At 36.3% G+C, this 25,517-nt stretch overlaps 1 protein-coding gene across 2 annotated transcripts in view; it reads left to right on the forward strand.

The window, feature by feature from the left end:
* Positions 1 to 25,517, forward strand: part of EIF5B (eukaryotic translation initiation factor 5B) — a 92,047-nt gene that overhangs the window by 32,938 nt on the left and 33,592 nt on the right. The window contains exons 2-10 of one of the 2 annotated variants that reach the window (XM_028103835.2): positions 4,509 to 4,634; positions 4,737 to 4,821; positions 5,467 to 6,139; positions 7,819 to 8,036; positions 8,416 to 8,566; positions 13,902 to 14,000; positions 14,462 to 14,551; positions 16,690 to 16,764; positions 23,984 to 24,270. In XM_028103835.2, the coding sequence (XP_027959636.1) occupies positions 4,509 to 4,634; positions 4,737 to 4,821; positions 5,467 to 6,139; positions 7,819 to 8,036; positions 8,416 to 8,566; positions 13,902 to 14,000; positions 14,462 to 14,551; positions 16,690 to 16,764; positions 23,984 to 24,270 (1,804 nt within the window). The remainder of the gene's footprint in view (positions 1 to 4,508; positions 4,635 to 4,736; positions 4,822 to 5,466; positions 6,140 to 7,818; positions 8,037 to 8,415; positions 8,567 to 13,901; positions 14,001 to 14,461; positions 14,552 to 16,689; positions 16,765 to 23,983; positions 24,271 to 25,517) is intronic. The other variant, XM_028103836.2, reaches the window with a different exon arrangement.

Here is a 25,517-nt window from a genome sequence, read left to right on the forward strand (position 1 = left end):
ATAAGTGAGTTCAACAAGGTTGCAGTATACCAGATCAACATGAAGATCTAATCATATTTTTGTACATTATTAATGAGTATGTAGAAACTAAATTTTAAAATCTCCAGTTATTTAAAAAACACTAGTTTTGTGAAAATTTCAAAACACTGATGGAAGAAATCAATGATCTAAATAAATGGAGAAACATATTGTCTTCCAATCTATGGATATAACATAATGAAGATGTTCTCTTCAAATCTCTTTGTATAAAATTAACACAATTTCTATTAAACTTCTAGCAAGACTTTTTTCATAGATATATACAAGATTATTCTAAAATATATTTGAAAAGTCCAACTTAAGAATAGGTAAAACAATTCTCATAATAATAAAGGGAGGGAATCATTCCACCTGATTTCAAAACTTACTATATAGTTCCATTAATCATAATTGTTAATGTCAGAGGGAGAGACACATAGATCAGTAGAGCAGAATAAAGGACTCAGGAATAGCCCTATATAAGTATAGCTAAGTGATTTTTGACAAAAGTACAAAAGCAGTTCAGTGTAGGATGGATACTTTAAAATGTTCCTGGAGCAGCTGAGTACCCATAGGTTTAAAAAAAAAAAATTAAAATGGATCATTGATTTAAACATAAAACATTAAAGCACACAATTGTTAGAAGGTAACAGGTTTTATTTTCAAGACCTAGGGCATGGTGAAATGTTCTTAGTCATAACACCAAAAGCATGATTCATAAAATTTTGATAAAGAGTATCTTATGAAAATGAAAATTTTTTGCTTTGATAAAAACCCTATTAAAAGATGAGCTACAGACTGGAAGAAAATATATAAACCGTATTCAACCAATGACTCAGAACATAAAAAGAGTTCCCAAAACTCAGCATTCAATCAGTCCAGTTATAAAATGGCAAAAGATATGAACAGACAGTTCACTGAACAGTATGTATGAATGGCAAATAAATGCAGGAAAAAATGTTTAATTACCCTAGCCTTTAAGGAAATGCAAATGAAAACTATGATGAGATACCACCACATATCTATTAGAGCATCTTGAACAGTACCCATTAATATCAAATACTGGCTAGGATGTGGGAAAAAAAATGGATATCTCCATATATCGTTGTTGTGAATATTAAATGGTAAACTCAGAAAATAGTTTGGCTGTTTCTCAAAAATCTACACATAACTTTTTAATAGCTTTATTTTTAAAGGCAATTAAGTTATAACATTGTTTTGTTGGAAGAATGTGGCATGTGAAAACAGTACAATAGAAAATTGCTTTTTATCTCTAAATCAGTAGTAAGTTTAGAATAAAGGATTGGGTATTGTCACAGGAAATATTAATAGGAATGTTATGGGTTTGTTAAAGGGAAAAGTGGTTTACAGAAAGACATACCTATAGAAAAATACTTTTATAGAATTCTTGAAGGTTTTAAAGCTTTTCTTATCAGCATGACTGGATTTTAGATTTGATTCTTTGGTTTATTGAAATCTTAAAGGTGTAGTTTGTAGTGGGTAGGTATAGGAGTAGCACTGAAAATGTAGGTATAAAGTTTCAGCTGATATTATATGTGTGTCACTTTCATGTCCTGTCATTGTAGTATGGTTGACTTTTTAGGACCTCTTCCTGAGCCTGAGGCAAAAAGTTCAGTACAAATTGAAGGAACACTTTAGAAACCATTGTGGTTAAGGCTTAAATTGTGTTGTGTATCACTGATATATTTTGTAGGTATGTTTGAATTTTTCAGACAATTTCAGAAACTTGATGGTTTCCCATTTTTGAGGAAGGCAGCACAATTCTGATGTCAGATTTGGGAGTTCCTGGTATGCTATTTTCTAGCCTTTTGTAAATTCTTTTTATCATCTTTAAGCTTGACTTCATTGAGTTGTTAGGAGTAAATGATATATAGTAGCACAATGCTTTGATATATTATAAGCACTCAGAAACTGTCAGTCTTGGGGCGCCTTGGTGGCTCAGTTGGATAAGTGTCTGCCTTTGGCTCAGGTCATGATCCTTGAGTCCCAGGATCGAGTCCTGCCTTGGGCTCCCTGTTCAGCAGGGAGTCTGCTTTTTCCTCTGACCCACCTCCTTCTCATGTTCTTTCTCTCACTCTCATTCTCTCTCTCTCAAATAAAAAAAAAAAAAAACTGTCAGTCTTTTAGTACTAGCCAGACTCAATAGCATACAAAAGCAGCCCTATATACTGTTATCCTGGAGATGTTTGTTTCAGTAATATATAGAGCTAAATGAAACCAAATGACTGCTCTGGAAATATAGCTAGTCACAAGGTATTTTGATAAGATGAATATAGTTCAGGTGAGAACTGGCAGATTTTTGTAGGTGAGGTGCCAAGTTTCAGTCATTAACCATCTTCCCCATCTCACCCTGTTTTTAGAAGCTTCTGTGGTATGAAATATTGGCAGAAGTGCCTTTGGAGATACTGCTGGTTGATGCTTGGCTGGGCTTAGGTTTCTCTTATTTAATGAGACCTAAGGATGGTTCTTGATTCTTTCCCGTCTATATTTAACACATCCAGTTGGTCACTTAAGTGCTGCCGATTGATCCCCTCAATATGTATCTTATAATATCATTTTGCCTGTTACTGCTGCAAGTCAGGTGTTCATTTCTCATTATAAATAACTATAAAAGCTCCCTAACTGGTCTTCCTGCTTCCTAACTGGTTGGGATTCTAGTCTGACACTCATACCAGAGGTAGCTTTCTAAAATGCAAATTTGGTTATGTAAGCAGAGTTAAGAGTCTGTTATTGTGGAAATCAGAACTTCTGGGTTCAAATCCCATCTCAGCCTTGTGTGATCCTGGGTGAATTCTGCATGCCTTGGTTTCTGTGTTTATTAAAAAGGATAACTACTCAAATTGGGCCCAAAGTCACTTGGAAAGATTGCTAAAAATACCCTGTCTAGCTCCACCCCTGTTACTGGGGTCCCTTGATCTTGGGTTGGGTCAAGAAACTCATAACTTAACGAAAAACACCTCAGTTGGTTCAGATACCCTTTTATGAGTCTTCTTTAGACATCACGTACTTCGTCTTTAGGTTTTTGTACTTTTTGTGTCTGATATGATATGCACACCTGCTTTGTCCAGCTCCTTCAGCACTTGGTTCCAGGCTTGTCTTCTGCCAGGAAGTGTCTGACTTGATGATTGTAGATTTCATGCTTCAGGAAGTCCTCTCCAATGCAGCAGTTCAGTGTTACATAATCTCTCTCAAATACACTGTCTGAAATATAGGACAAAAGATTTATTTCAGTTCTGGACAACTATTATAAAAGCATAAATTCCTTCACTTCTTGGCATTTGGCATTTTGCAATTCCTGGTTTATTGATTTGCTCTCTGTCTCTTCTAAGACCCTTGAGAATAAATTTTATATCCTCAGTGTCTTGTTACTTAAAATTACATTGATCATAGAGCTAAAAGTTATTCTCAAGAAATTTTCTTTACTGAAATGAAGCATCTTTATGACGAGGTGTGCAAAGTGGGGGCTCATGTTGCATGAAGTCTTTGTTTTCTTTTTTCTTTTTTTTAAGATTTTATTTATTTGTCAGAGAGAGAGAGAGGGAGAGCACACAAGCAGGGGGAACGGCAGGCAAAGGGAGAAGCAGGCTCCCCGGTAAGCAAGGAGCCCAGTGCAGGACTCGATCCCAGGACCTCAGATGCTTAACCAACTGTGCCACTCAGGCGTCTTGAAGTTTTTGTTTTCTTACTGTATCATTCATTTGGATTCATCTACCTTTCATATTTGTACATCTCAGATTGACTTCCTTGGTTTTCTGTAGTTTTTAACTGGAACATAGTTTGGTTTATTCCAATATTTGTAGGTGAAGACATTGTGGGATAGAACCAGAAATGAAACCAAGAATGTAAAAGATTATGAGCAGATTTGGTTCTGGGTTTTGGGTGTTTTATGTGTTTTATTTAGTAAATCATTCCTAATTCATTTAGATTTGGATGTGTGGTCATGTTTTGCCCAAGGCATTCAAACTTTGTGCATCTTATTAATTTTCTTGTTGGCAAAATGAGATAATAGACTAGATGGACTCTAAAGTTCCTTCCAGCTCTAAAATTTCTACTATTCCAAGTAATAATGAATAGCTGTTCAAATATTTAGGTGTTGCTACTAATAATAAAGTTATAGGACTTGTTTTATCTTTTAAGCTCTCTTCATTTTATAAATAATTTGTTTTCAGGCACACATAAAAACTTCAGTATCCACAAAAGTTAATTTGCTTCTCTTGTTACCTAGATTTTCCTGGAGCTGTTCATTATAGTTCTTTCTGATTTGAGTGTAATTTTATTGAAACATGCAGGGAGGCTGATAAGTGATTAGACTCAAGTGTCGTCCTGAAAGAATTTGCCAAATGATTTTTCTCAGTGGGCTGCTAATACATGAGAAAAGTCAAAATGTTAAAAAAAAAGAACTTCTTTGTTAATGTGGTAGATTATTTTGCTCTCGAGTAACATTTAGGTCTTCTTTGTTTTCATTTAAGTGCCAAGGATGACATTGATCTCGATGCCTTGGCTGCAGAAATAGAAGGAGCTGGTGCTGCCAAAGAACAGGAACCTCAAAAGTCAAAGGGGAAAAAGAAAAAGGATAAAAGAAAGCCAGACTTTGAGTAAGTATATTTCAAATATATTTGATTTTTTATTAGGTTTGGTACTAGATTGATTTATTAAGCTAATTCAGTGCCTCAGAATATATTTTAATCCTTTTCTAGTGAAGATGATATCCTGAAAGAACTGGAAGAATTGTCTTGGGAAGCTCAAGGCATCAAAGCTGACAGAGAAAGTGCTGCAGTAAAGGTGAAAAACAGACCACTGTTATCTATTCTGTGTCCTAGTGCCAGTTTTGGGGAGCTGCTTTTGGAAGCTTTTGAGCAGTGATTGAATATGTTAGTTAAAAATTTCTATAAATTCTGATGCCAAAGAGGGAAAACAATTTTTAGGAAATGTGTTTTAAAACTTTCACAGATACAAAAACATTTATTTGGGAATTTAAACGTATTCTGTGATAATGTTGCCTATTCATAAAATTGGTACATTTGGAGGTAGAACATTTCCCATCTTCGGTGTTCTGTGTTCTTTCTTTTTCATTCTTTGAATTTGAATAGCCTCAAAGTAATGGGAAAGTGATAGGCATTTTTTTTTCTTTCATTTTCCTCATAGGCTCTGTATGCCATTTGAGAAGATAGTGAATGTGAACTGATGATTAGTACTTGCTTCAGAGCACCTGGATTCTGAAATTTCCAGTGAATGTGAAATGTGCCTGAGGCCTAGGCTAGCTTCTGGTACTTGGTTGAGTTTTATATTCGTAAAAAAAGGACCTTATTTTGAAGTTATTTTGAGAATTTTTTCTATGTGTACTTAGTAAAATACATGATTGAGGAATCTGTTATGTTAAAAAATAAAATGTAACTATTAAAATCTTTAACAATGGAAATTTTTTAGCCAACAGAAAATAATGAAGAAGAATCCACCTCAAAACAAGATAAAAAAAAGAAAGGACAGAAAGGCAAAAAACAAAGTTTTGATGATAATGATAGTGAAGAATGGGAAGATAAAGATTCAAAATCAAAAAAGACTGCAAAGCCAAAAGTGGAAATGTACTCTGGGAGTGATGATGATGATGATGATTTTAATAAACTTTCTAAAAAAGCTAAAGGGAAAGTTCAGAAATCAAATAAAAAGGGGGATGGGTCCGAAGAAGATGAGGATAACAGTAAAAGAGTTAAAGAGCGTTCCAGAGTAAATTCTTCAGGTGAAAGTGGTGATGACTCAGATGAATTTTTGCAGTCTAGAAAAGGACAGAAAAAAAATCAAAAAAATAGGCCAGGTCCTAATGTGGAGAGTGGGAATGAAGACGACGACTCCTCCTTCAAAATTAAGACAGTGGCCCAAAAGAAGGCAGAAAAGAAAGAACGTGAAAGAAAAAAGCGAGATGAAGAAAAAGCAAAACTGCGGAAGCTGAAAGAAAAAGAAGAGCTAGAGACTGGGAAAAAGGACCAGAGTAAACAGTCTCAAAAGAAATCTGAAGAAGAAGCTGTAAAATCCAAAGTGACCCTTGATATTGGAGCAGTCCCTGCCTCTGAAGAGAAAGGAGAGACTCCCACAGCTGGTGAAGGTTGGTAACATTATCAAGGAAAGGGCTGAAGGTTTGATTTGATAGTCCTAAGTTTTGCCCCAAAGTCATAATGGTTTTTGCCCTTGCTTACACAAGGACTTAAATTTTAAGAGGAGGACTTGTAAAAATTATATCTAAATACTTTTGATTTTCACTGTTAAGCATTTATATATAGTATAAAATATCTTTAAAATGGTTTATGTACAGACGAGGATTTTTTAAAGAATTTCACTATGAAAGAAAACAGTTTTGCTGCTGATAAAGACTGCAAGTTGCCTAATGATAAATTTATTCCTTTGGATATCTCAGTGTCAGATAGTGACAATTCTTTCCTGTTTTAAATTTTTTTTTATTTTTATAAATACTTTCCTGTTGTTTTATTTTTTAAGGTTTTTTAAAATTTATTTATTTGACAGAGAGACAGCAAGAGAGGGAACACAAGCAGGGGGAGTGGAGAGGGAGAAGCAGGCTTCCCGTGAAGCAGGGAGCCTGATGCGGGACTCGATCCTGGGACCCTGGGATCATGACCTGAGCTGAAGGCAGACGCTTAACAACTGAGCCACCCAGGCGCCCCAACTTTCCTGTTTTAAAAACCCAATCCAATCTATGAAATAGAAAAGTAAAAACATGCTAAAATAAGTTAAAATTTTTTAAGCAACAGTATGCCAAGTTTTTATGCCAGAACCAATTAACAAAAAATAAGTTTTCTAGCTAAAATTCTCCTCCTTCAGGGGTGCCCGGGTGGCTCAGTCATTAAGTGTTTGCCTTCGGCTCAGGTCATGATCCCAGTGTCCTGGGATCGAGCCCCACATCAGACTCGCTGCTCAGCGGGGAGCCTGCTTCTCCCTCTCTCACTCCCCCTGCTTGTGTTCCCTCTCTGGCTGTGTCTCTCTGTCAAATAAATAAAATCTTAAAAAAAATAAAATAAGATTCTCCTCCTTCAGAAGGAGAATAAAGATCAAATGATTCACGTAGGTTTTTTTAGACTAGAAAGCTTTTAATGGAAAAATTGACCTATCTTTTTTAACCAAATTTTTATTATCTGGACATCTTTGAGGAGTAACACTATAAAAGTAGTTTCATAAACTTTAATGCTGTAGACCTCTTGGAATATAATTATCAATGTTTTTTATTTTGTCCTCCTAATATCCCTGTAAGGTAGGCATCGTTCCTATCATCCCCATCTTACAGAGGCAAAACTAGCTACAGAATTTAGGCAGGAATTCAGATACCATGGATTAAGAGATACATTAAATACAGTATATCTTCTTCCTGCTGTCAGGATCCTCCTCTCTTCTTAGATCCTTCAGGACAATTTAGAGCAACACCAGTATTGTAGGCTTCTAAGGAGGCAGCTGGGCAATTTTGAGCTATTCTGGCTACCCCCTTGATAGGGCTAGAGACCTACCCTGCTGCTGGCATCAGCCTTGGCCCAATATGGTCCTTGAATTCTGGGGTTTGCTTATCGCTGCTTTAGGAAACAACTTTTTATTTTATTTTATTTTAGTTTTTTAAAGATTTTATTTATTCATGAGAGGCAGAGGGAGAAGCATGTGTGACTCGATCCCAGGACCCTGGGATCATGACCCGAGTCAAAGGCAGATGCTTAATGACTGAGCCACCCAGGCTCCCGGAAACAACTTTTTAAAAAAACACTTCCCCTTTGTTCTTTTTTGTAGATGACAATGAAGGAGACAAAAAGAAAAAAGATAAGAAGAAAAAGAAAGGAGAAAAGGAAGAAAAAGAAAAAGAGAAAAAAAAAGGACCTAGCAAAGCCACAGTAAAGGCTATGCAAGAAGCTCTGGCTAAGCTTAAAGAAGAAGAAGAACGACAGAAGAGAGAAGAGGAGGAACGCATAAAGCGGCTTGAAGAGTTAGAAGCTAAGCGTAAAGAAGAGGTATGTTTCATGAAGTTGTGTTTAACTTAAAAGTCTCTGCTGTGTAAATTATCTTTAACCTTCTAATTCTAAAAATGTCATAGTTGTATGCTAATTCAGTTGTTACTCTGATACAAACAAGATGAAGCAATACAGAAAATCCTACCTTTATTTTCTCAGATGCAGAAATTGGTTATGTATCTTTGCCAATACTTAGTCTACTTTCATGTGACATTAATTAATACTTACGTACAACTATTAAAATATTTTCATTTGGGTATTCCTAATGTAATACTTTGCATGTATCTCAAGAGCTTTACATTTGAGTTTGGGTTCTTTACATTTAAAATTTATAATTATGTCAATATAATTTTTGTCTTATTTATGTACTCTTATGCAGGAAAGACTAGAACAAGAAAAGAGAGAAAGGAAAAAGCAAAAAGAGAAGGAAAGAAAAGAACGCTTAAAAAAAGAAGGGAAACTTTTAACTAAATCCCAGAGAGAAGCCAGAGCCAGAGCTGAAGCTACCCTTAAACTTCTACAAGCTCAGGGTAAGTAGTATTTTTAATTAACTGAACAGTCTAGAAGCTTCTGTCACACAGTTACAGGTCTGTAATGGTCAAAAGGAGAATTGAATTAAGTCAGAAAATTCCTATGAAATTGCTGTGGGAAAAGTCAAATAATAATGTAAGGAATAGGGATACCTGGCTGGCTCAGATGGTAGAACATGCAGCTCAGTCTCAGGGTCATGAGTTACAAGCCCCACACTAGGTGTATGGCTTACTTAAAAAAAAAGAATAGGTAAGATAATTACATTATTCTGGGGGATGACTTCTATGAAGTGTATTCTAAACACCATGTTATTTTACTTGTATTTTGCTTTAGTATGTATCTCTAACAAGTAAGAATTTTTTTTAATGTTAAAAGAGTTTGTATTTATTACATAATATAAAATTAATTCCTTGACAGCATCTGGTTTTCTGTGTTTATTTTTTCCCCTTATCTCCAAAATGTTTTTAATAGTTGGTTTGTTCAAATCAGGATCCAGATTAGAGCCACACATTGCATTTGGTTGATATGTCTATCTCTTACTGATACCACTACCCATTCTTGTTTTTGGCATGCCCTTTGTTTGTCATAGATACTGGATTATTCTTTAGAATTTCTCATATTCTGGATTTATCTAATGGCATTTTCCTGGTGTTGGCTAATATACTTCTCTTTCCCTTATAATTTCTTAGATGTAGCAGCTTGGCCTCCTCCAAGTGTACTGTGTACTTCCTATTGCCTCATGTTAGGAGGCATGTGATCTGGATGTCTCACTTCTAGTGATGTCAGTATTGATCATTGGGTTTAGGTATTGGCAACTTTGTCCATTATACAAGGACTCCACTGACTTTTCCTAATAATAATTTAATACCAGCTGGTGATCATTGCAGAGTTGTGATATTCTGTCATTTTTTCTGCACTTATTAGCTATAATCTTCCTTTAAAGAAAAGCTTTCCCTGAAATGTAGTTCATGCAGGAAAGCCAGGATAAATGCTTAATTCTTATCCTTTATTAATTTTCAGATTAATAAATTAGTGTCTTAGCAACTTCAAAGGTGATCAGTGAGTATAATTTTGTTTTTTGGATGTATATCATTTTCTTTTAATGGGGTTTTATATAATATGGTTTATCTCATGAAGTCATTCATGTTTTTTATATTCAAATTGTCCCATCTTTGACCAATAGGAGCGCATTCAGGATGGTCCCTGTGAGTTTTTCTACATGACTACAGTATTCTTAGACACCATCCTTGCTTTCTAACACAAGTTATCTAAGGTTTATCTTGCACATTTTCTGTCTTAGATCTAGAATCACCTGTTTATCCAAGGAGCCTCGGTTCCTTTTAGTTTACAGACCACAATCTGGACACATAATTGATTATTTTTTGACATATAAGATGATTTAAAATAGTGTCTGTGCTCCATTGAGAAGGATATATTAGGACCTCTCAATTTCCTGTTCTTATATTTCACAGATTTTTATATGACAGTAATTTTGGTGCTTATGCTATAATTACAGTAATAGGTACCATTTATTATGTGTGTATTATGTAACTGATACTGTCATAAACCTTTGACCTTGTCTGTTTTCTCACAAAAATCTTATAGGTATTTTCATTCCCATCATTTAGGTGAAGAAATAGAGACTCTTTTTAACAGCTTGCCCAAGGTCATGGAGTTGAGATTTAAACTGATCTGTATGACTGCCTCTTAATTATGCATTATATGTTCAGCAGGGAGCAGTAAATATAGAGAAACACAGTACTTAGATTTCAGAAAGTTTTATTCTTAATTGGGGATATAGTTTTTTAGATGAAATTAGAGAACAAATATGAGTACAACTAGCACCCAGATATCAGATTTGACAGGTAACCATCTGGAAGGCTAAAAGCACTCATGAAGAAATTGGGATGAGAGTAATTTGCCAATCTTAGTAATGTTTTATGGAGTTGTTTGACTTGTACTTACGAGATTAGATGAACATTTTTTTTTAAAGATTTTATTTAGAGAGAGAGTGCAAGCATGAGCAGGGGGAGGGGCAGAGGGAGAAATAGACACCCCACGGAGCGGGGTGCCTGATGCTGGGCTCCATCCCAGTACCCTGGTATCATGACCTGAGCCGAAGGCAGACATTTAATTGACTGAGCTACCTAGGCACCCCTAAACTACACTTCTTACTAACCCATGAGTCCAGGAGGAAGTCTTACTGAAAATTAGAAAGTATCTTGAATTCGGAAAAAACAAAAATGAAAATACAACATATCAAAGTTTGTGGGATGCAGCTAAAGCAATGCTTAGAGGAGAATTTGTGGTATTAAATGCTTGCTTCAGAAAAAAAGGTCAAGGGGCGCCTGGGTGGCTCAGTCATTCGGCTCAGGTCGTGATCCCAGGGTGCTGGGATCAAGCCTCACATCGGGCTCCCTGCTCCGTGGGGAAGCCTGCTTCTCCCTCTCCTACTCCCCCTGCTTGTGTTCCCTCTCTCGCTCTGTCTCTGTCAAATAAGTAAAATCTTTAAAAAAAAAAAAAGTTCAAATCAATAGTCTAAGCTTCCCATCTTAAACTAAAAAATAGAAGAGCAAAGTAAGCAGAAAGAAAAAAAGTGCAGAAAACAATGCAATATAAAACAAGACTAATAGGCAATCATTGAAACCAGAAGTTAGTACTTTGAAAATATTAATAAAATTGATAAACTTCTAGACCGGCTAAGGAAGAAAAGAGACAAGACACAAATTACCAATACCAGGAGGAAAGCTTGGGGAAGGATATCATCATTACAGTTCTACAGGTATTAAAATGATAAGGCAATATTGTGAACGGCTCTATGCTAATAGATTCAAAAGCTTGATAAAATAGGGCTATTCCTTAAAAGACATAAACTATCAAAACTCATAAAGATTACTCTGGGAATGAAGGCTGGTTCAGTTTTGAAAATGAATAAATGTATTTAAAGAAGAAAAACTGCATGATCATCTTAGAGATGAAGAAAAATCATTTGACAGAATTCATCCATGTATGATAGAAGTTTAGAAAAGTTCCTTATTTTGCTAAAAGAGATCTACAAAAAAATATTCAACCATTGCAGTTAATGATGAATTATAGCTGCTAAATCTTAATATTCTAATTAAGACAAGGATGTCCATTCTTACCACAATCATTCCATGTTGTACTGGAACATCCTAGCATGGGTAATTAGGAAAAGAAAAGTAAAGGCATACAGATTGGAAAAAGTAAAACCTATTCACAGATGATAGCTGCCTACGTAGAAAATATCATGGCATCTAGAACTAAAAAAAAAAACACACACACAAAACCCTACAGCTAATAAGTGAGATTAACAAGGTGCTAGATGGGACCAGTATGCAAATACCAATTGTATATCTGTATGCTAGTAATTAACAGCTGAAAGTCAAAACACTATTATTTGTAGTAGCACCCCCTAAATAAACTGAATTTCTTCATTATAATTCTAATATTTGTGGGCTCTATATGCTGAAAACTATAAAAATGTGAAAATAATCAATGACCTTTGTAAATGGAAAAATGTTGCATTCACTTGATACTGTTGAGATTATCAGTTCTCCAAAATGACCTCTAGATTCAGTGCAATTCCAGTCAAACTTGCAGCAGGATATTTTGTGAGTATCTGTAAGCTATTTCTAAAATGCGTATGAAAGGGTGAAGGAGTTAGAATGGCCAAAATATTTTTGGAAATAATATACTTGGAGGACTCAAAATACCGGATTTCAAGACTTACTATAAAGCCATGGTAATCAGTAGTGTGATAATGGCTAAAGCAGGAATAAAGACAAATAGATCAGTAGAATCGTCTGTATATGGTCAGTTTTGGGGAAAAGGCAGTTTAATAAGTAAAATACAGTGTTGACAACGGATGTTGGAACAGTTGAGTATCTAGATGCAAAAACAAAAACCCAAAATACCCAAAAGCCTAGTCCTAAATCTCACACGTTATATAAAAATTCACTCAAAAAGATCGTAAATCCAAATCTACAACGTACAACTACAAAACTGGAGGGGAAAAATAGAAAATCTTTGTGACCTTGTGTTAGTGCTTAGTTTAACTTAAAAAAGCATAATTCATAAAAAGGAACATATTTGGGAAGTCCAGTTAAAAACTTACTCTGCAGGAGACACCACTGAGAGAATTCAAAGACAATACCTGAAAATCACCTGACAGGGATTAATTTAATACACACAATATGTGAAGATAACTTAGTATTCAACAATAAGAAGAGCAACGACCCTATTTAAAAATGGGCAAAAGATTTGAACAGAACTATAAGCAATGAAAAGAATGTTTAACATTAGTCATTAGGGAAATTCAAATTAAGACCACAGTGATATATTACTACATGTTTATTGAAATACATAGATTTTAACAACTTGCCTTTTTCTGGCAAGTATGCAGGACAGTTGGAACTCACCTACCTTACTGGTTGAAATGCAAAACTGTAAAGTCAGTTTGGAAAACAGTTGGCAGTTTCTTACAAAATTAAATATATATTTATCTAATGTCCCATCATTCCCACTCAAAATATTTACCCCAGAGAAATGTTCACACAGAAAACTGTATACATATGTTCGTAGAAGCTTTATTCATAATTGTCAAAACCTGGAAAAAAAGTTAAGCGTCCTTCAGTTGTCTACAGAATAATGGAACTATAATATATCCATACAGTGGAATACAATAGAAAGAAATGAAGTATTAGTACATATAACAATGAGGATGACTCTCAAATCCATTATGATGACAACAGCCCAGACTATAGGTTTCATTTCTATGACATTTTGGAAAAAACAAATCTTTTGGGATAGAGAACAGATCAGTGGTTGCCAAGGGCTAAGGATGTAAGTACGGTTTGACTATATAGAACAGCACAGGGTGTTGGAATTGTTCTGCATCTTCATTGTGTTTAATAAAACTCTACACATTTTTCAAAAGTCCCAGAACTGGACACCAAGAAAGTAGTGTTTTTAGTTTATGTAAATTTTAAAACTCCTTCTAAAGAAAAGAGATTTTTCCATGAATGTATGTATCTCTGAGGTGACTAAAATGTATTTTTTTTTTAAGATTTATTATTTGTCAGAGAGAGCAAAAGCAGGGGGAGTGGGAGGCAGAGGGAGAAGCAGGCTCCGTATTGAGCAAGGAGCCTGATGTGGGACGCGATTCCAGGACCTTGGGATCATGACCTGAGCCGAAGGCAGACGCTTAACTAACTGAGTCACCTAGACTTCCTTAAAATGTTATCTTTTTAAGTTGCATTTCTTAGATGATACACAAATAGAATAAATCTAAAGTTTTTCATTTTTATCCCTTAGGTGTTGAAGTGCCATCAAAAGACTCTTTGCCAAAGAAAAGGCCAATTTATGAAGATAAAAAGAAGAAAAAAACATTACAGCAGCTAGAAAATAAAGAAGGTTTGTATACAAAGGGACCTGTGATTTAAAAACTATTTTGTTTGCCTTTCCCTACAACCTTCAAAACAGTGTCTTTTAAAAAGAAACCACAAATCAGAATTACATATTGAAACTTATTTCCTGTACCTTGTTTCTTATTATTGTTAATCATTCTCAACTAATTTAAATGACAGGTTAATGGAACAGTGCTTTTGTTTGAAAAATCTAGATCTTCCCCAAAACAACTATTCTTAACCATCATTCTTACTTTTCTTTGTTTCCTTCTTATCCTTTTGTAATTTCACATTGTTCTTGAGCAGACTGTTTCCTGTAAAATATATGACTGATATTTAAACATTTTATAAACTTGCTAAAGAATTTAGGTTTGTACTACTGGTTTTTATTCAGTACTTAACAGAGTATCCCAACAGAAATTTTGCACTGAAAAAGTATTGTTAACTTGGTTTCTGTCCCTTTTTCAGTATCTGAACCAATAGAATTATGTGCTGCTGTAGAAGTTGTAGAACAAGGAGTTCCAGAAAAGGAAGAGACACCACCTCCTGCTGAACCAGGCCAGTAGCACTGACTAATTGCTTCCTATTAAATAGCACTCGTGTGTCAGAAATTGTCTCAGTCATCATGTATTTGGGGAAAGCAAATATCTGGCGGGATGGTATTCTTCATACTTTAAACTGTTTCTTTCCATTTTCATTTTGAAAAAGTTTAGGGGCACCTGGGAGGCTCATTCGGTTGAGTATCTGACTCTTGGTCATGGCTCAGGTCTTGATCTCATGGTTGTGAGTTCGAGCTCCTGTGAGTTTGAACTCCAAGCTGGGCTCCACTTTAAAAAAAAAAAAAAAAAAAAAGAATAGGATTGAGACTTGAATCAGTTTTTAGTAGTGTTAGTAAAATGTAGACAGAATAGAAGTTTTTTGAAATTTTTTCTGATGTTTTCATTTATGGGTCAGAAATCTTTGGTGGTGCCAAGACGACCTTTACTTAATCCTTTGGAAGCAAATTGGAAGCATTTTAATGACAACTTTTTAAGAGTACTGTAAAAATTGGCATTTTTAAACCTTAAAGGTCAGCTTCTATTTTACTAAATCAGTAAGAGGATTCAGTTTATTCATTCTGTGTATGTATGTGTTTTAAGGTTGGGGAAAGTATTTGGCTTTTTTTTTTAAAGATAAATGTTGTTTTAATACATTAGACTAGATATTGATAGGTGAGCCAGAGGCTAGCTAGCTACATGTATGGTTAACAAAATCAAGAGACTCTCTACTGTTTAAAGTTTGGAGTCAGAATAAATAGCAAAAGAATATCAAGACTGACCCACACTGGTGAAAAATATCATTGATAGTTCCTTTCCTTCTTTCTCCCCTCCTGTTCTTAGTATAAAAGGATCATTTACCTGGCACAACTCAGCTGAGCATGATGATATTGGAGAAATTCAGGTTGATATGCCTAATGGCAGTCCATTATTTTAGGTGACATAGCAGTGGAAAGAATTGCTAATTTAGAAGGACATTTTGGGTACATGTACCTGATTCATTTCCTCTTTCTCAAGATGATCCAAACTTGTTGGCAAGTAATAATTATTACAGGGAAGCAAATACCACTTGTCCCGCTTGGATTTGAGAATAGTTTTGCTTTATTGGATTTCAGTAAAAAGAGTCATTAATGTTGAGAATATTAAATCTTTAATATTCAAAATTATACCTTTCTGGATGATTTTGGATTGTCAGCAGATATTCTTATTTTCAACTGGAGTAGAGGTGTAGCTTTGTACCTACAACTATGATTTAAGTAGTATTTTTATGTAGCTGTAGAAGTTAAAGCAATAAAATAAGTAGTAAATTCTTAGGTATGACATATACGTTTGAAAGATCAAAATGAAGATACAGTAAGTAATCCTCTCTTATTTGTGGGGGATATGTTTTGAGACCCCCAGTGGATGCCTGAAACTGCAGATAGTACTGAACTCTGTTTTCTCCTGTACATACATAACTGTGATAGAGTTTAATTTATAAATTAGGTACAGTAAGAGATGAACAGCAATAAGTAATAATATGAACAATTAGAATAATATACTATAAGTTATGTGAGTGTAGTGTCTCTCTTCTAAAATATCTTATTGTACTATGCTCATTCTTCTTCTCGTGATGATGTGAGATGTTAAATACCCATGTGACTAGATGAAGTGAGATGAATGATGTAGTCATTGTGATGTAATGTTAGACGACCATTGACCTTCTGACCATATGTTAGAAGAAGGAAAGGAGGATCATTTGCTTCCAGACCGCAGTTCACCGTGGGTAACAAAATGCAGAAAACAAGACTGTAGCTAAGGTTGGGGGGACTATTTTGAAATTTCATTTTGCCTTAAGAACTGAGTGTGATCATCTACCCTTTTCAGAATCTAACAGAACATTTCAGTGTCTGAGTTTCTAAAACTTTAATTATGTCAAATATGAAATCTGGTTTAAGTTTAATTTGGTATATTCAAAATGCTAGGAAATTATGCAGCATTTGGTAATACTAAATTATAACATGTAGCTATACTGAGAAAATAGTTCCAAAGATGATGAAATTGTATGTTTTGCATAATTAAAATATTTTTAGTGTCAGCATAATTTTCCACTTTTTTCTAAAAGCAAGCTCCTATTTCTAGATGATTTTTATGTCTTTTAACAAAAACCTTTATTTACAGAAGAGGAAGAAGAAACTGAAGATGCTGGATTGGATGATTGGGAAGCTATGGCCAGTGATGAAGAGAGAGAAAAAGGTGAATAGCTCATAAGTACGCATTGATAAATCTAATGGTTATTAGAGGTGTGTGTATTTAAAGGAATAGTCAGTCTTCTGATTATGAAAGCCATATGAACATTTCTGGGAATAAAAACCAGTTTCAGATCTCTCCATTGCCATGGTTCCTAAATCCTTATGTGGATCCTCATTTTATGAGTAAATGGTTTTTCAGGGGCTCCTAGGATTTAAAATACATTTTTTCAGAGTGATGTTTTAAATGGGGTTAGGCTATTAAAGCTAGCCTACAAAAAAAGCACTTTAACTTGAAATATGATATAAAGGTGTAATACAAGTGAATAGTACCTAATCAATATGAAGAAATAATTTTTCTTTGTTATTACTGTCTGTCCTCTATTACTAAAATCTACTTTCTTTGGTTTTAGTTTGCTGGGGGTTTTTCCTAACTTCTTGAGATGGATATTTGGTTTTTTGGTTTTTCAGGGTTTTTTTTTCCTAATACTTTTTTTTTTTAAATTTTAATTTTAGTTAGTTAACATGCATTGTTATATTAGTTTCAGATGTATGATAGTGATTCAGCAATTCCATATATAACATGGTGCTCCTCAGAACAAGTACACTCCTTAATTCCCATCACCTATTTAACCCATGCCCCCCCCAGGTCCCCCCCTGCCCCAAACCTCTCTTCTCCTCTGGTAACCATCAGTTTGTTCTCTGTAGTTAAAGAGGCTGTTTCTTAGTTTGTCTCTCTCTTCTTTTTGCTCTTTGCTCATTTGTTTCTTAAATTGCATATGAGTGAAATCATATTCGTCTTTCTCTGACACATTTCACTCAGTGTTATACTCTCTAGCTCCATCCATGTCACTGCAAGTGACAAGATTTCATTCTTTTTCATGGCTGAATAAAATTCCATTGTATACATACACATCTTCTCTATCCGTTCATCTGTGGGCACTTGAGCTGCTTCTATATTTTGGTTATTATAAACAATGCTGCCATAGACGTAGGGGTGCGTGTAATCCTTTGAATTAGTATTTTTGTACTTTTTGGGTAAGTACCTGGTAGTGTGATTACTGGATCATAAGGTAGTTCTATTTTTAATTTTTTGAGGATACTCCATACTGTTTTCCACAGTGGCTGCACCAGTTTGCATTCCAAATAGCAGCACAAGAGGGTTCCTTTTTCTCCACATGCTCGCCAATATCTAATACATGTTATTAAAACTAAATTTTTTGTTAAGCATTACTTTACCCAGATTTCACAAGTTCTAATGTCATTTTTAACTTCCATTTTAATATATTTTACCTGATTGATAGAACTGTAGTTCTTAATTTACAAAAAGAGGGATTTTCTAATTATTTTCTTGTTACTTCATTGAGATCAGAGAATATACATGGTTCTATCTTTTGAAATTGTTGAGACTTAATTTACAACCCAGCACATGGTTGATTATTGTGTTTAATATATGATTGGAAGGAATTTATATTCTACAGTAGTTGTGTGCCTTGTTCTCTGTAGCGTTAACCCTTAAACAACATGGGTTTAAACTGCAGGATTCTACTTACGTGCAGATTTTTTTTGATACAGTGCTGTAAATATATTTTCCTTAAGGTTTTCTTCATAACATTTTTATTTGGTTTAGTTTATTATAAGAATACAGTATGTAATACACATACAAAATATGTGTCAGTCAACTGTTTATGTTATTACCAAGGCTTATGGTCAATAGTAGGCTGTTAGTTAAATTTTTGAGGAGTCAAAAGTTATACATGGATTTCCAACTGCATGGGGGCATTGACATTCCTAATCCCCATGTTGTTCAAGGGTAAACTGTATTTGGTCAGATTTGCTCATCATTTTGTCCAAGTCTTTTTTATTCTGAGATTTTTTTTTCTGGACTGCCTTTTCTCTCTGTTACTGAGAGTAGTGAGATAAAATCTGCCATGATCGTAGATTGTCTATTTCTCCCTGTGCTCTGTTAGTTTTTTTTGATAAATTTTAGGTAAATACACTCTCATATTTTTTTGATGAATTTGACTCATTGATTTATTATTCTGTTGTGTCTTATTTATATTTTTTATTTCTTTCTGTTTTTGTGGTTTTTTGTTTGTTTTAATTATTTCTAACAATGCTTTTTGCCTTAAAACATACTTTATCTGATGTTGATACAGTGAAATAGCTTTGATTGACATGCTCTTTTTCTATTCTTAACATTTTCTGTCTCCTTGATTAGCACATAGTTGAGATTTTTAAATCCAGTTTGTCAATCTTTATTTTACCTAGACCACTTAGCCCATTACATTTAACCCTTTATGTAATTAGTGAAGAGTATTTGTTATCTTATTTAGTCCTTACTGGTTCTGTTTCTTTTTTTGTCCTTTCTAACCATGCTTGGGATTGTTGTTTTCTTTAAAATTTTATTTATTTATTTATTTGACAGAGAGCAGGAGAGAGCGAGAAAAAGCACAAGCAGGAGGAACAGCAGAGGGAGAGGGAGAAGCAGGCTTCCCATTGAGCAGGGCACTCAATGCAGGGCTCAATCCCAGGACCCTGGGATCATGTCCTGAGCCGTGACTGACTGAGCCACCCAGGCACCTCCCCCCCCTTTTTTAAATTCTGTATGTTCCTCCTTCCATGAGCGTAGAAGTTGTATGCTTTTCCACTTATTTTTAGTCATTGCTCTAGAGACTTTTAACATGGATCTTTAAACTATTACTGTCTAATGTTACCCTCCTTCCAGACAATATAAAGACCATAGAATACATGAGCAAATTTATCCACTCCTCAGTTCGTTATTCCCATTTATTTTAATTCTCTTTTTTAATTTTTGGCTTTAAGTTTATTCATATTGTCAGCTCTTTGTTGTATTTCATTTCTTTTTGGATCTCTGATCTTCCATATGAGATCATTTCTTCTTGTCTGAAGAATACCTTTTAGAATTTCCTTTAGTATGAACCTGTTAGTGAGGCATTCCATTTCTGCTTTTCTTTTTTTTCATTATATTATGTTAATCACCATACATTACATCATTAGTTTTTGAGGTAGTGTTCCATGATTCATTGCTTGCGTATAATACCCAGTGCTCCATGCAGAACGTGCCCTCTTTAATACCCATCATCAGGAGGAGGGTTCTCTGTGCCTCCTGGATTTTGATGCCTGTTTCCTTCTCCAAATTAGGGAAGTTCTCTGCTGTAATTTGCTCCAGTATACCTTCTGCCCCTTTCTCTCTTTCTTCTTCTGGGATGCCAATTATTTTAATACTGTTTCTTGTTTATGGTATCACTTACCTCCGGAATTCTGCCCTTGTGATCCAGTAGTTGTTCATCTCTTTTTCTCAGCTTCATTATTCTCCATCATTTTGTCTTCTATGTCACTAATTCTCTCTTCTGCCTCATTTATCCTAGCAGTTAGAGCCTCCAGTTTTGATTGCACCTCATTAATAGCTTTTTTGATTTTGACTTGGTTAGATTTTAGTTCTTTTATTTCTCCAGAAAGGGTTTCTGTAGTATCTTCCATGCTTTTTTAAGCCTAGCTAGTATCTTTATAATCGTCATTCTGAACTCTAGTTCTGACATCTTACTAATGTCCGTTTTGATTAGGTCCCTGGCAGCCAGGACTGCCTCTTGTTCTTTTGAGGTGAGTTTTTCTGTCTTGTCATTTTGTCCAGAGGAGAACAGATGAATGAGAGAACAAAATGCTAACAGGGTAACAACGATCCCAGAAAAATATACACTAAGCCAATCAGAAGATTGGGGGAAAAGAAAGGGAAAGAAAAAGAAAAAAAAAAGAATATGTTGAAATATGATCAGGCTGGTGAATAGATCAAGTGCCACACACTAGATTTGGGGCATATTTTGGTCTGTTAGAAGAAACTACCACCCAAAATTTTAAAGAAAGAAAAACATATATATGTACAAAAATAAGGGTAAATACAATGAAGGGATGGAATATGAGTGTAAAGATGAAAATTATAAACAATTTTATAAAAGGATTTGATAAGTTGGTTGAAAAAAGAAAGAAGAGAGGGCGCCTGGGTGGCTCAGTTGGTTAAGCAACTGCCTTTGGCTCAGGTCATGATCCCGGAGTCCCATATCGGGCTCCCAGCTCAGCGGGGAGTCTGCTTTTCCCTCTGACCCTCTGTCCTCTCATGCTCTCTCTCACTCTCTCCCAAATAAATAAAATCTTTAAAAAAAAGGGAGAGAATGTGATCAGGCAGGAGACTAGAAAGCCATACACTAGAGATTTAGGGTATATTTTGGTCTCTTAGAAGAAACATACTGTATCCCAAAATTTTAAAGAGAGAACAACTTATATATATATATACAAAAAATAAGGGTAACTACAATGAAGGGATAGAATATGACTCTATAAAGGTTTAAAAAAAAAAAGGGATTGATAAGATGTTGGTTGAAAAGGGAAAAAGAAAAACTCAAAAAAAAATAGAGAAAAAAAGAAAAATAAAAAATTAACTTTGAAAGACTAGTGTATCATGGGAAAAAAAGCCATCAGTTCTATGTGCTGTATTTCCCTAGGGCTGGAGTTCTGCTGTTCTCATTGATTGGTGAACTTGGTCTTGGCTGGCTGTTCTTGCTGATCTTCTGGGGGAGGGTCCTCTTGCAATGGTTCTCAAATGTCTTTGCTGGAGGCGGAACTGCTCCATCCTTGCCAGGGGCTGGGCTAAGTAATCGGCTTGGGTTTGCTCTTGGGAGCTTTTGTTCCCTGAAAGCTTTCTGTACAGCTTTGGAGGATGAGAGTGAAAATGGGAGACTCCCAATCTCTGCCCTGGAGGACCCAAGAGCTCGGGCCCCACTCCCCATTGTGCCCCCAGAGAAAAGCAGTCAGTCACTCCTGTCTCCCTGGTCTCCAGCTGCACTCCGTGCTCACCCGGCCTGTGACCGAGCATTTCTGTCTCTGGCCCCTGACCCCGTGTGGAGTCTCCAAACCCAGTAGATCCCTGCGGTGCTCTCCCGTGCCGCTCCTCCCAGGGGAGGAACGGGAGTCTCCCCGATCTGTCGCTTGTTGGGTCCCTGCTGGAGAAGCAGTGGCCTGGCTGTGCCACGGATCATGGTTTATGGCAACCCCAGCTGAGAGCCCACTCCTCGACTCTGTCTCTGCAGCTGGCTTTCCCGCTCCGATACCTGGGAGCTCTGCCACACTCAGGCACCCCCGGCCTTTCTGTGACCCCGAGGGGCCTGAGACCACACTGTCCCACGAGGGTTCCACCCCCTGCTTAGCCACTGGAGCAACGTCCCTCAGCGGAGCAGACTTCTAAAAGGTCCAATTTAGTGCTCTCCTGCTCTATCACTTGCCAGAAGTGGCTGATGGAGGCCCCCTCCCCCGCCATCTGTCTTCCCATATATCACCTTGGATTCACTTCTCCGCACATTCTGCCTTCTAGAAAGTAGTCACTTTTCTGTTCAGAGAGTTGCTGCTATTCTTTTCTTCTATCTCCTGTTGAGTTCGTAGGTGTTAAGAATGGTTTGATCCCTGTCTAGCTGAATTCCTGGGACCAGACAAAATTTAGGTCTCCTACTCCTCCATCGTCTTGTTCCTCCTCCTCTTTGCTGAAATTCTATTTAACGTTTTGAAGATATTATTCCCTTGCGTTAGCTTTCATTGTTCCTGTTGAGAAGTCATATATGAACCTAAAGTTTTCATGTGCCTTTGGTTTTCAGCAGTTTTAGTATGATGTGGCCAGGGTCAATTTTCTTTTATTAATTCTGCCTATAGAGTTTTATCAATGCATGGTTTTATGTTTTTATCAATTTTGCAGTGTTATGAGCCGTTATTTTCCTCAGGGATTCTAGTTATGCCTATGATAGGCCTTCTTACTATATCAGTGTATCATTTCTTTTCGTGCTTTCCACCTAACTGAGTCTCCATGGTTCATTCTAGAGTGTTTCTTATCTGTCTTCTGGTTTACTAGTTTTCAGCTGTTTCTGCTCCCCTGTTAAACCCATTTTTTGGGTTCTTAGTTTTGTTTCCAGTATTTTCTAGTTTTAGATACTCCATTTAACTATTTTTTATATGTTTTTACTTTCTAAACTTTTTAATCTTTTGCTTCCTAGATGTTAGAAACATAGTCATTTTTTAAATTTTTTAATAGACTATTTATTTTAGGGAGTGTAAGGGGGGAGGGGCAGAGAGAGGGAATCTCAAGCAGACTCCCCCTGAGCACAGAGTCCAACTCAGGGCTCAATCTCATAACCCTGAGATCATGACCTGAGCCAAACCAATTGTTGGATGTTCAACCGACTGAGCCCCACAGGCATCCCTCGTTTTGGGGCTTACTGGCTTCCATCATGTACATAATTTTCCCATGTGGCTTGTTATTTTCATAAATTGTGCTGGATATTATACTTGTAAAACGTAGGCATCTGCCTTTGGCTCAGGTCATGATCCCAGGGTCCTGGGATCGAGTCCCGCATTGGGCTCTCTGCTCCGCAGGAAGCCTGCTTCTCCCTCTCCCACTCCCTCTGCTTGTGTTCCCTCTCTCACTATGTCTCTCTCTGTCAAATAAATAAATAAAATCTTTAAAAAAAAAAACACTGTAGGAATAATTTGACATCAGGGATGGTGTTTTTCTTTCTCCAGGGAGAATTTATGTGTACATCCACCAGGAGTCTGAATGAACTAGCAATATTGAATCATCTTATTCTAGATTTAGAATTGATAGAATCTGGAAGTGATTGGCCAGTAATGGGGAGGTCCTATTTATTTCCTATTCATTCTAACTGCTAGTGTTCAGTTCTTCGGGATTTCATTCCACAATAAGAATATTACCCAATGTCTGTCCACCTTGCCCCCTTGATGAGTCTTTAATAGACCCAGTGCCTGGACCCCTAAGCACTGCTTAACCTTTAAGGTGCCTCCTCCAGCATCAACAAATGGCCATTGCTTCTCAGCCTTTTGGCTGAGATCAAGTGCAGAATTGGCAAATGACCACAACAGAAAGAAATTTTAAGTGTTGTGTTCCCCTCCCTTGATTCTTGTTCTTATAGCCTGAAAATATACCATTTTCACATAATAAGTTTTTACTGTTAAATGGCAATCTTCATTGTAGCAAATATGTGACCAACACTTTGCATTTATAATGCATGAAAACAATTTAGCATTCATGATGTTTTATAATGTTACTGCCATACTTCATGCACCCTTAGTAGTATTTTCCCTTTAAGGTCTCTATAAAGTTGATGGAAATCTCTGTTTTTAACTTTCAAATCTCTTTTTCCTGAAAGAAGAAAACACGGTGCATATAGAAGTAAAAGAAAATCCTGAGGAGGAGGAGGAGGAGGAAGAAGAAGAGAGTGAAGAAGATGAGAGTGAAGAGGAGGAGGAAGAGGAAGGAGAGAGTGAAGGCAGTGAAGGTGATGAAGAAGATGAAAAGGTGTCCGATGAGAAGGATGCAGGGAAAATGTTAGATAAAAAACCAAGTAAAGAAATGAGTTCAGAATCTGAATACGACTCTGATGATGATCGAACTAAAGAAGAAAGGGCTTATGACAAAGCCAAACGGAGGATTGAGGTATTTATTTTCCCCTTTCTCTCCTTTCCTCCCAACTTCTCATCTGGGATCATTAGAACTGTTTGAGCTAGGGGCACCTGGGTGGCTCAGTCGGTTAAGCGGCTGCCTTCGGCTCAGGCCATGATCCCAGGTCCTGGGATCGAGCTCCGTGTCGGTCTCTCAGCTTAGCAGGGAGCCTGCTTCTCCCTCTCCCACTCCCCCTGCTTGTGCTCTCTCTCTCACTATATCTCTCTCTGTGTCAAATAAAATAAAATCTTAAAAAAAAAAAAAACTGAGCTAAAGACAGTGTGGTACTGGCATAAGAACAGATAATACAGATGATGAAACAGAACTGAAAGTCCAAAAATTCTTATATTTCTGACCTATTGATTTTTCAAAGATGCCAAAGCAGTTCAGTGGGAAAAGGATAGCTTTTTCAACCAATGATGCTAGTTAAATTAATAAAAAATGAGTTTAGTCTCTGACCCCAAATCATATATAAAAGTTATCTTAAAACAGATCAGAGATAGAGCTAAAGATAAAAGAAACTAAAGGTATAAATTTAGGGGGGAAGAAAAAACAGGACAAAGTATTCATGACCTTCGGTTAGACATTGGGTCTTTGACATTGATCTAGCCTAAGGACCTTACTCCCTCACCTAAGTCAGAATGGTATACTGCTTTATTGTGTTTGTTTGTTTGTTTTCTCCAAACTTTGATGTGCTCTTTAAATGATTATTTAAGAGTATGCAGAGATAGGGCGCCTGGGTGGCTCAGTTGGTTAAGCAACTGCCTTCGGCTCAGGTCATGATCCTGGAGTCCCGGGATCGAGTCCCATGTCGGGCTCCCTGCTCTGCGGGGAGTCTGCTTCTCCCTCTGACCCTCTTCCCTCTCGTGCTCTCTATCTCTCATTCTCTCTCTCAAATAAATAAATAAAATCTTTAAAAAAAAAAAGAGTATGCAGAGATACTCTGAGCATATACCCTTGTAGTCATAAAGGGTTAAACTGGTGTTTGCCTTGTGTATTTTAGGTTAGTCACTGTGAGGCATCTGATGACTCTAGTTATTGAAATCTGGTGGGGTAATGAGGCATCTATTTTAAAGATTTTCTTTCATTTCTTTTTTACAGAGAGAGATAGCAAGAGAGGGAACACAAGCAGGGGGCAGTGGGAGAGGGAGAAGCAGGCTCCCCGCTGAGCAGGGAGCCCAACACAGGGCTTGGTCCCAGGACCCTGGGATCATGACCCGAGCCGAAGGCAGATGCTTAAA

Source organism: Eumetopias jubatus, unplaced genomic scaffold, assembly GCF_037043125.1.
Source record: "Eumetopias jubatus isolate StellerSeaLion01/CBP00866 unplaced genomic scaffold, mEumJub1_p1.0 scaffold_9, whole genome shotgun sequence".
Lineage (NCBI taxonomy): Eukaryota > Metazoa > Chordata > Mammalia > Carnivora > Otariidae > Eumetopias > Eumetopias jubatus.